We start from the raw sequence: 12,055 nt of genomic DNA on the forward strand, positions 1-12,055 counted from the left end.
TTTGAGCGAGCCAAACGCTTGAAAATATTTTCGAGAAAGTTATTTTTTTTTAAAATGATTTCAACGAAAATATTTTACGACGGAAATCATTTTACGTCAAAACAAGTAGAGCATTAATGAAGTAAGACAAGGCCTGTTCCCTTGAATGATCCCTCAAGTTGAGTGAAAGCTCACTTTAATTACACACAATAAAGAGAGAAAAAAAAAAAAATAATAATAATAATAATAATAATAATGGAACAAGACTTGTTCCTTGCATATAAACCAAGAACTTCGTACCAATAAGAACCAAAGTGAAGTAGAGAGGCACTTCGGACGAAGAACATATAATACTATCAGTCACTATACTAGATTAATATCTACAATGACTGCTCTGCTGTACATTAATGTCAACAAATGTTTCAAATTTACATGTGGGTCTCTAGAAACGCCAAGATTGCCAAACCAGCAGCCCAAACATCATCGTCCAATACATGCTCTGCAGGAGAATGGCTTATGCCTCCACGACAGCGGACAAACAGCATTCCTGCCTGTTCATTTTTTTTTTTTTTTGCAGATTATTATCACCTAACACTGGTTATTACTTCTTAAAAAACACTGTATGAAGCAAAGAGAACAACAAACCTTTGTTAAATGAGACATGGCCATTGCATCATGTCCTGCGCCACTCATTAAGGCAGGAATTTCATCTTGAATCTCACCTGCCATTTTCTTGAGTGCAGTGTAAGCTGCAGACCTCAGCTGAGTACTCAAATCAGAATCACAAATCACAGCATTCGCGTCATGCTGAAATGATCCAGAACAAACTAAGTTATTGGTTATGCTGGTTATGAAATAAATGCACAATGAGATGCAAGTCCCACACCTTACGATCAATGACGCAAGAAACCGAACGCCTCTCGCATATTTGATACATCTGATTAGATAATTCATAAATAACGGATTCACGTCCCATGTCATCCATTGCGCGTAAATCCACAGTGAATGTCACCTGCACCCGAGGATCATTTTCACTTCAGATATCAACACTTTGGCTAATCGAAAAAGTATCCCAATTTGGGCTTGTTATCAAGACCAGCATAGTGGTAGATAAAGTTCTTACCTGGCCTGGAATGACATTACTTGCACTTGGCCATGTTGATATCTCTCCAACAGTGCAGACAAGAGAATTCGAGAGTGATTCCACCGATATATCATTGCAATGACCATCGAAAGATAGAAAATCTTTAGGATGTTTACAGAGTCTTTCCAACAGTACTATTAATTCTGCAGCAGCAGCCATAGGATCCTGACGCATAGACATAGGAACAGTTCCTGCATGCCCCTGTGAACCTCTCACCGTAACCTGCAATTCTATATATGGACTGCTCAGTCCAACCAAAAAAAATGTGGAGTTGAAAGTATCATTCAACAACATTTACTTCAACCTTTCTACAAACAGCAGGAAAATAGTCTACCAGATGTGATCGGTTAATGCTCTAATATGAGACACTATGTTGCCTCTTCATTGTTTTATGTATATCTCAATTTTGTAGATGACAAACTACAACCATAGTTACATGTATTTTAGATAGACCTTACAGTGAACAGGTTCTGGTATAAACTAGCTGTTATAGAAAGTTTTCATAATACCAATTTAATTCCTGCTGATCTGGGCAAAATTCATACCCAACGTTAGGCAAATTAAAACCGTCAATATTATCCAACTCGTACACTGTAAAGAAATCGGTACCCTGGTGAACTGAAGGAAAGTTCTGAATAACAAGACATAATGAGTTAAAAGACGTATAATTTTTGGTGTCCTGTTTCTGGCTCGTTGAACAGGCTCTACTCAAGCAAATTCACATAATATTGCCAATAAGCAGTAGAAACAGAATGAAATGTCACAAGGATAGTGGAATAACTTTCTCATTATCCAAATTGACCATCAGGAAATCAGAAATCTGGTTACAATCAGAGTGCTTGTATCAATATAGCACAGGTAAGTATAAAAAAGAAGTAAACAACAAATATCTGTCAAGAAAACACAGTATCAGATACCAGAGGGATGGAAACAAACAAAAAAAAAATCATACTTCTTTTTGTTTTCTCTTTGTTTTCTCAACCCCAAGCCTTGGGCACAACCACCATCAGACTTTACCATCAAACCCTTCCCAAACCATTTTAAATATGTCATTTACAAGTCATTGACATGCATTCTTAAATTCTAGCTTGTATTTGTATAGTATACGACAACCTTCCATGTAATACAAAGAACAACATAGACAATGATTGAGCAGGAGAATCACAAACGTAATAGATGGCAATATCATGCACAATAGATTAAGTAAATCCCCACCTATAATCAATTTAGATTAATCATATCACCAGGACTTGCAAAGTTAACAATTCTCCAATTACGTTTTGAGACTATAGTTAGATGTTCAACATAGGCAAGCAAACAAAATCTATAAGGTAATAGGTCACCCTCGAAGACCAATACTACTTTACACTCCAAAACAAGATAAATCAGAGTTAATGCATTTAGTTCTATTTCAAAGCATATGTCTTGATATATATATATATATATATATATATATATATATATATATATATATATAGAGAGAGAGAGAGAGAGAGAGAGAGAGAGAGAGAGAAAGAGGTTCAAAAAAGCGGGTTAAAAGTGACCAAGGTAGACAAGGTCCCAAAGGGAAGAGTTTTTGACCTTAAAGGTGCGTATTAAAATGTACCATACATATTATCAAATCTAAATGGCCATGACATTTCTGCAGCCATACAGTGAGCATAGAGAGAGAGAGAGAGAGAGAGAGAGAGAGAGAAAGAGAGAGAGAGGTTTGGGGGGGGGGGGGGGTGTTGGTGGGGGTGGAGTGCTTATAGAGGAAGTATTAGGAGCTCAAATGGATAGTGGATATCAATGTTCTCAACTTTAACCCAGTAAAGTGTGCAGCTGAACCTCCCATATAACATGACTGACAAACTGAAAAGAAAAATTCAACTACCCTATCAATAGCTATATAGCCAAATCAGCCCAACATAACAAAGTTAATACCCCACATACTTATGGGTACTCAAATCCATTCTTTTAAATTTTGAAATACACATTTTTGGAAGCACTTTAAATACCTTGAGTCGTGTCTGTCCAGCAATGCCTCTAACCACACCAAGAGGAAAACCAAGCCTTTCTAATACCGGTCCCTGTTCAATGTGAACCTGCAGAAACGAACCCAGAGAGGAACAGAATATGCAATAAGAATGTAGAAACTAAAATAACTTAGTTCAGTGCTGAACTCGAAGAGAACATTCTGTATAGCTTGTTCTCAAGACAATTGGTGTAGACTGTCATACCTCAACATAACCCCAGACAGACCCTGGGTCATACTTGAGCTGTAACAGGTTTTCCTCTGAAATTTCTATGGAGTTCTCCTTAAGAACATCTTGCACTGTCACACCACTGAACAAGGATTACACATAAATATAATGATAATGAACAGCATTATGAATAGATATAAGCTTGGAGTTACTCAAGGGAACCTCTTATCAGATATCTGCAAAGCTGTAACTGGTAAAATACCAGCTACAGCAGCACTGCCCAAGAAAGTAGAGTGAAACCTCACTCCCTCCTCATCACTAAATGCAATCACCTGCAACAGTAGGAAATTCATGACACCTATAACCAGACTTGTTTTCTAAATTTATAGTTAAAACAGATTCTATTGCTGCAAAAGCACTTCAGGACAAGAATAGGTCTGCATCCATTAAACTTCTAGCTGAAGAAGACATAGTCAAAAATAAGAACTGATCTATTAACACGTGATGCAGGAGAAGATTGACTTTAGGGTGGATTTATTTATGCATGTGTGTTTTAGTTTTCCCTTTTCAATAAGGATTAGGTTGTTCCTTTTCCACTAGGATTATGTATTTCTTTTCCAATTAGGATTTTTTTTTTTTTTTTTCCTTTTCCTTGTTAAATTAGGAGGTACCTAGCCCCTATAAAGGCATCTAGTCTTTGTTATTTTTCAATCAAGTTTTGAATATCAATTAAATTTTAATCTTTCAGAATTATTTCTCTGTTTGTTTATTTGGGGCAATAAGGGTCTTTCTCTTCTCTATTTGTTATTTTTTCTCTTCCTGAATTCCATTTTCAATCTTAAATTCGTAGTTTCTACTATTATCATACGCTGTCATAACAATTTTAGTTCTGCCCCGTGTCAACATGTTAGAGATTAGTTCTGACACATGTTTTTCAGCATCCAATATTCTGGTTGCTTTAAAATAAATCTACGTACACCTATATAGAATAATTTTGATTTTCTCACCAGGTTGTAGCATGCTTCACTTGCACAAGAATGAAACTACACCATAACTAAATACACTAGAACCCATCAAATAGAATGCTATTGACACAAGAGTTATAAGCACTCAGAAAATAGTTACAAGATGATAAATTAGATTTATTGTTATTAATGTAGAAGTAGAAGAGATTTGTAACATTCAGACTCTTTCTCTATAAATAGAGTCTTGTATACAATCAAATGAATCAAGGAAAGATGTAGCCAAAGAAAAGGCTTTGACGTGTGGATGTAGGCAATAAGCCGAACCACCTTAATTCTCTGTCTCTCTTTCTTGTTCTCATCTCTTTCCTAGATTATATGTTTTTACATGGTATCCAAGCTATAGGCTAACGTAAATATTCGATCCTGTGCCAATTCTTTTTTTTTTTTGTTCACTCATCCTTTTGCATCAATCATAACCAAAATCAAAATGCCCACAAATATCCATCGTGTGCCATTTTATTTTATTTTGTTGGTTTTATCATCTTTCCACATTTCCTCATCCTGTGCCCGAGCTATATCTCTTCCCACACCTACATAAGTCTCTCGCTTTGTCAAGATGACATGCCACATTGCCATTGTTTCCTCTACCAGCAAATACCACCCACTCAATTCTCTCTTGTTTTTTTTTTTTTAAAAATAAAAAAAATAAAAAAAAATAAAAAAAGAAGAAGAAGAAAAAAAAGCCCAAAGAGGTTTCATGCCCATAGTTGGCCCAATTCTAGCCATAGTAGCTGCTTCTAGCAAAGTTGTCGATGTCCAAATTCCGGCCATAGTAGCTGCTTCTGGCAAAGTTGTCGATGTCCAAATTCCGGCCATAGTAGCCGATGCTGGGAAAAGTCATCGATGTTCAAGTCTCGGTCATAGTAGCTGATGCCAGCTAGAGTTCCCGAAGTTTAAGTTTTGGGGTTTGCTTTTTCGTTTTCCTTGTTTAGGGGTTAGGAGGGTTTTTTTTTTTTTTTTTTTCTTTCCTGGGTTGTCTTTCTGGCCAAATGTAATCCTATAGCATCAAGAATTCCATTAAAATCCTCTCGCATGCATGTTCAGATAAGACAGTAATATGTTTCAGAAAAAACACAAGTGACTTAATACATATAGCATGGCACCAAGAAAGAAAGGAAAGAAAACTAGTAAGCAATGCAACAGCAACAATTCAAGCAACATTTCAGAAATGAAGTGTAATAATGTTTCAAAGCTAATATTTCACTGACCTCGATTGGCCGCGTTAGTTTTCCCAAAGTCCCATTGATTTTCAAAACCTTTAGTGCAGATAACGCACAGATTATGCCTAACGACCCATCAAATATCCCAGCATCCACAACAGTATCCTATTACAAAGGAGGAATGTCCACTAGCTATCAACATTGATGAACTGCCTTCCTTGTCAGCATGTGCACTGGGGTGGGGGCATATGTATTTGTATGCAGGGTAAAAATTAAAGCAGAATAAGAAAATGGGAAAATAAATTAGCATCACCAAATGAGAACCAATCAATAGAGCCTCAGCACTTGCATTCATTCCCTCAACCCGACCATGCACATTGCCCATCTGGTCTACCCACCTGGAAATCAACATAAGCATCAGACAAGTTTCCAACAACACTACTGTTTACAACAGCAAAAAGGGTAGAAAGCTAACGTTCTCAAACCAGCATCCCCCATCCAACCACGAATAAGGTTTCCAACCCTCACAGAAGCTGGACTCATGAACGTCCTCTCAAGATAGCCATCAGCATCACTTACCTGTTTATCCAGGCAACACCATTAACATTCACCAATAAAGCACACAAATGACAGTAAATCCAGTGGTGTAACTTCAATTTAAATTTGACAAGAGCTGCTTTTCTGTAAATTATTCCAGTGGCCAGACTCTAGAAGGGATTAACCATTTTGACTAGTGAAAAGGATTTTAAAGATGTTAACAATACTGTCCTACCCATAGACAAAGCTCCAGCATCATCCGATTATGCCGCAGCTATAGGAGATTATTCCGTAGATTATACAGAGGGTAAAGAGACATGCAATACATCTTTATCTGGCACACACATGGCCTTACATATTCAATGATAATTTTGAAAAGTGGGAGGATGAGAGAAGGAGCATGGGAATAAATGAATCATTTCTCGAGGTAAAACAGAGAGATGCAGAAATTGATACGTCTGCAGCAACTGCAGATAGAGCCGTGTCTCATGAAGATGAAGTTACAGAGTTTGTAACTACTAAGGATTATTTCATTTTTTTCAAACATTTGTTGGGCTAGAGATAATAGTTTTTTGAATGTTTGTATTTACACCTGTACAGGTCTGCCCTGTAATTCAAATTCCATGTACTCTAACATACTTTGTAATATAAAAACCTGATCAAGGCATTCAGGCTGGTATTGAAAACACCAGAACTTTCTCAAATTCTTTGTTACTTGGGACAGTGACAACTTTGTTTTGATTGATTTAAACAAAAATAAAAAATGCCGAATTGGTTCAGAAAATGGCATAAAAAAACCCTTGCCCGTGGTTGCAAAAAGTGGATTCCTGAGTTCCTTTCAAATACATACACACTCATAAGCACTGTACAATTGTAAACCATTCTCCACAGCGTCATTGCAATAAAATTTAGAACAGTAAATTTGAGAAACTGAAGTTGTGGCTTCGACTTTCTATTACCTTTCCAAGCTCATTAAGCCTTGTCACTGCCTCATCCCTTAGGACTTCGCCAAACAAATCCTTCCCACCGCTTATTCCAGCATCTTCATCAAACAAATCATTTCCATCATCATAACATAGACTAATTAGCTATTAGTGAAAACGAAACTTACATGAACTTTTTTTAACATGCCTGATCGATGAATAAGCAAAATGGAATGAGAGAAGTGCGAAAAAATTAATACCGGAGAGTATATAACCGGCGGAAGCAGCAGTAGATAACAGAGAGAGCGCCAAATAATCGAACAATATCGCCATGGCTGCCAGAGGGGGTCGCTTTGTATATGGAGAAAGTGCCATGGCTGCCAGAGGGGCTCGCTTGCAAACTGCGTAGCAGCAGCCTAATAAGCTTTCGTTTGTGGTGGACCTGGTGGTGGTGTGGGTGCCACGTGGCATGGTATTAGAGGACGTTCCCACTTTTTTCATATACATGTCAGTATAAAATCTCAAATTTACTGTTAAGCCAATCACGTGTACGTATGTTAATTAATGTATAGCTTTTCAAAAAAAAAAAAAAAATTATAGAAATTCAAAACAGTCTGGGGGTGATATAAATCACAACACGTGTCTTCTTTAACAAGTGAGCATGCTTCTTATAACAATTTTCGGTGGAGCTCTGAATTTTCAGATTTATTCAACGCTATTCAATGCTGATGTGTACAATGTTTGACATTGAGTATCCCGTAATAATCTAAAAAGTTAAAAGGATGGAAGGAAGATAGTAGAATTAAAGTAGTTCGAATTTACGTAGATATGCCAAAGTTTTTTTTTTTTTATTACATATTTTCTTTATATTTATATGTCTTTTCTACTTCTAATATTCTACATTAACAATAATAAATATAATATATACAAACCATTTTGTAATTATTGTCTCTTGAATTCTTGTAACTATTATCTTTTGGGTTTTTGTAACTCTTATTTCAATATTCTTTCGAAAACCCAAAGATAGATCACGTAAGTTGATGTTTGATAGTAAATGTCAAAGGGCTAAAGAAGACCAAAAAGAAGAAGATAAAAGCATCAAAGAAATACTGAAGTAAGGTAAAGAAAGAATATGAACGTTACATATCTCTTTTATTTCTACGTACATTAAAATATTGTTAGGTAATGAGTTTTTTAGTTTATTCAGCTTATTGTTTTATTAGTTATTCAGTATATTAGTTGTTTTATTGTTTTATTATTGTTGTGAAGGTATGACTCTTAGTGTCAAGAGTGAGTGTTAGTGATAATAGATTTAATTATGTTAGTAGTTGAGTTATATTCCACGTTGAAAATTATTCGTGGGACTCTTTCATTGTATTTTGTTATTTAAGTGCTGCATTACTATGGAATAAGAAATTAATCAAAAAAATTATCAAACATTATATTTGTGAGTTAAGAGCACCTCTAATTGCTCATAGAAGGTCCAAAATTCCTCAAAAATTCAACAAAACTATATTTATCGTTAGTTTCTCATCTCAAGTTACGTACGAACGTATCATAAATTTAATTTGTGCAAATCATCGTGTAACTTTTAAGTTGTTGTAACTCTTGTCTTAATATGTCGTTGGTAACCGCAACAAGTACAACATATGTGAACATTGAGAAGCATAAATGTCAAATAGATTATAAACATTTTAATAAAATATATGAAATATGGTTGAGAAGAGTGATGGTCAGGTGACTCACTGACTCAGGTAAACTTTTTAACTACAAATCAATGTTCCTATTTGTGACCGCGTCAAGTATATCTATGAAATCTTTTTTTTTTTTTTTTTTGGGGGTTTGTTTATCCATGAAATCTAAAGATAGATTACTTTTATATAATATGCATGATTAATTAACTTAATAGTCATATCATTTTTATATATAATTAAATAAAAAAAATATAGAAAATATGAAATTAAATTTAAAATAATCCAATATGAAAACTGACAATTAAATTTAAAAATATAAAAAATGAAATAATTATTGTGACATGAATCTTTTTGGAATCCACCCGTCACACCACATGAATCTCTTTTTGGAATGGCCTTGTAAAAGTTACAAGAGTAGTGGTTTGTAAGCATGCATGAAGGACGACGACGCTGCCTCCACTGGCTCCAGCACATGGTCATGGTGGGGTTGCGTGACGTCTAATAAGTGCGCTTCTTAGTCACGCATATGATTATTTTTATGCTTAACTATAAAGTTTTTGCATTATTATTATTATTATACAAACTATATTCTGTCAGAGACCAGACCACACACGTCACTCATCCCCGCAATCAGGAATCTATTCGTCACAATATATATATGGTAGGCCAAAGGCATCTCAATTATGGTTTGTTTTATATTCTGTACCAAGAACTTTTTACCACTTTTGATAATTCCCTCTTTATTTTTATTTTATTTTATTATGGTATCCTAAGAATAAATAGTTTTAAAATTACTTCCCTTGAAGAGAAACTTCTTATCTTATTTTATTTTATTTTATTTTATTTATAGTATCCTAAGAATAAATTGTTTTAAAACTACTTCACTTGAAGAGAAACAAATGATTTTCTTTTATCAACTATAAGCAACATACACCTAAGAAGGAACCAAAAATAAAATAAAAATTGTAGGTAATGGCTAGGCTTCCAACTCTTCACTCGGGTGTGTTTGACATTGCGATTTTGTAGAAAAAAATTACTATTTTAAATCAAATTGCAGAACATGAATCGTTTGAGATTGCGTTTTTAAAAAAATTGCAACTTGAAAAAGCGTAAAATTTGCGTTTCCAAATCGCAGGCAACGAGCTACTTTTTTGAAAACAAATTGTGATTTTAAATGTCAAATTGTAATTTTGACAAATGCTTAATTATGTTTTTTAAAATCACGTTTTTAAATCGCATATTTTAAAATTAATATTTTTAAATCACGCTTTTACTAAAATTTCATAGGCATTGTATAATAAATTTTAATGAATTTTATAAATTTGTAAATTTAAAAATTTTAATATTGATAGCCCATTGTATGGTAATGAGCAATAGCGTATGTGATAGTGGGAAATATGGGTCCCACTTTTCTTTTGGCAGTTGGAATGTAGTTATGTATATTCCCGTCGACAGTAAAATAAATTAAAGGAAAAAATACGTATATTCTCTTTAAATTATTATTTAATTGTTAATGTGCTCCTATAAACTACCAAATAATGTGAATGTGCCTCATAATTATAAAAATGACATTCATAAAATTATAAAAATTCTTAAAAACAAAACAAAAAAACAATTTTTTTTTTTATAAAAAAAAAAGGTAAAATAAAAAGAAACCTAAAAATTATTTTTTAGATTTTGTTTTATATAATTTTCAGTTTGGGCCACCCATTGAATTTTCATTTTTTATATTTATTTCTTTTAAATTTTTTTTTTTTTTGAAAAGAATTGTCTTTTTATCTTTAAAAAAAATTGTTTTTTTTTTTTAAATTTAATTTTTGTTAGTTTTAGTTTTTTTTTTTAATTTATAATGATATATTTGTCTTATTGAAACTTTTTTAGGATTATTTTTATATTTTTGTTGACTTTAAGAGAGACATTGACATTTTTTGTCAGTTTATTAGGGGGGACATTGACATAATTGATAGTTTAAGCGATACATTAACAATAAAATAATAGTTTGAGGGAGATACGTGTATTTTTTTCTAAATTAAATAGAGTTTGTAAGGTCATAAAAGATTAATCAATTTTTAATGTCAACCTTTAGCGCAGGAAGAATGAAAGAAAAATTAATAAATAATAAAAAAAAACTTAAGTGATAATTAATTAATGAACATAATATGATATGAAATTGTTGCTGTAATATTAATGGAGACATCATATAGCTAACAAAAATAATGATTATTTTTTTTTTATATAGATAATGATTTTATTTAAGTTATTGAGTATTCCGCATTCTATCGAGTAGTGTCGTAATTATTATAATTTTGTTATTAGACACAAAAAAAAAAAAAAAAAAAAAAAAAAAAAAGAAAAAAAAAATAATAAGAGACAAGGCAAGATTATAATTTTAATGCGTTTGGAAATCCATTTAACAAGTTGTTAACACTAATTTATTTATTTATTTAATAGGTTTTTACACGATGCCCAAAGCATTCAATTCTCCAAGAAAAACGCTAGGGGTACTTACAAACCTTTACACAGGGAAGCTTACAAACTGATATAGAACCCATGTGACATTTTATAATTTAAAAAATTTAGACACATAGATTCCACGTAATATTGGTTTTTAATTAAATTAAAAAACCAGCGACGTCCCAGCCATCCCGACCAGACCCCGACCACCGTCAACGTCTGGGTCGGGAAACCGTGGGGGTTTGGGTCCCAGCAATCCTGAACGGCCGGTGACGAAGGTTTCCCGACCTAGATCCTAATGGTTTCCGACGACGTCGTAGCATGCAAACTTGAAGATCTTGATTCATTGACGACGTTGTATGAACTAGAAGATCTGGTCGGAAACCACCCATGCCAGTGTGGGTTTGGTGGGTCGGGGTCTAGATCTCTTTATCAGCCGCACTGTGCCTCCTCCGGCTTCCCACTGAGCCTCCAGATCCTCTTCCCTCGTCTCTGTCGTCGTCTCGCCGACATGGGTTTTCGAATCTCTGCGCCATCTCAGTCGCATTCTCTATCGAAGCTTGTCGGTGGTGAGGGGTCGGGATTTGGATGAAAAGGATGCACATAGATCTGGCCGGGGCCTATGTTTGTGTTGGTCGCCTCAGTCCTGGCCGGATCTCTTTGAGTTTTAATAAATGAGTTTTTTAATTAATAAAATACTAGATAGATACCATGTCAGTTTGTAAACTTTTTTTTGTAAAAGTTTGTAAGTACCATTAGCATTTCTCATTCTCCGACACTTGAAATTCTCGTAGTGTAAAGACCTATTATAGTGTGCTTTTCTTATAAGAGTAATAAGTAGTTGCTTTGTAGCAACGTCATTTCTATCATTACCAACTATCAATGACGACACGTGTCATTGAATTTTTTTTTTTTTAATTACCGTGTCATTGATTGTTGCTATCAATTGTTGA

The 12,055-nt window shown here is 34.1% G+C and overlaps 1 protein-coding gene across 1 annotated transcript; it reads right to left on the reverse strand.

The window, feature by feature from the left end:
* Positions 1–223: 223 nt before the first annotated feature.
* On the reverse strand, positions 224–7,367 carry LOC133868598 (allantoate deiminase 2). The gene is made up of 12 exons (XM_062305526.1): positions 7,215–7,367; positions 6,991–7,073; positions 5,970–6,073; positions 5,808–5,892; positions 5,543–5,659; positions 3,532–3,641; positions 3,346–3,451; positions 3,124–3,210; positions 1,103–1,345; positions 866–991; positions 625–786; positions 224–530 (listed from the first exon to the last, which is right to left on the reverse strand). Exons 1-12 carry the CDS (start codon positions 7,327–7,329, stop codon positions 408–410), a joined length of 1,461 nt encoding a protein of 486 aa, XP_062161510.1. The 5' UTR covers positions 7,330–7,367; the 3' UTR covers positions 224–407.
* Between the last annotated feature and the right edge of the window lie 4,688 nt (positions 7,368–12,055).

This window comes from Alnus glutinosa, chromosome 5, assembly GCF_958979055.1.
Source record: "Alnus glutinosa chromosome 5, dhAlnGlut1.1, whole genome shotgun sequence".
Lineage (NCBI taxonomy): Eukaryota > Viridiplantae > Streptophyta > Magnoliopsida > Fagales > Betulaceae > Alnus > Alnus glutinosa.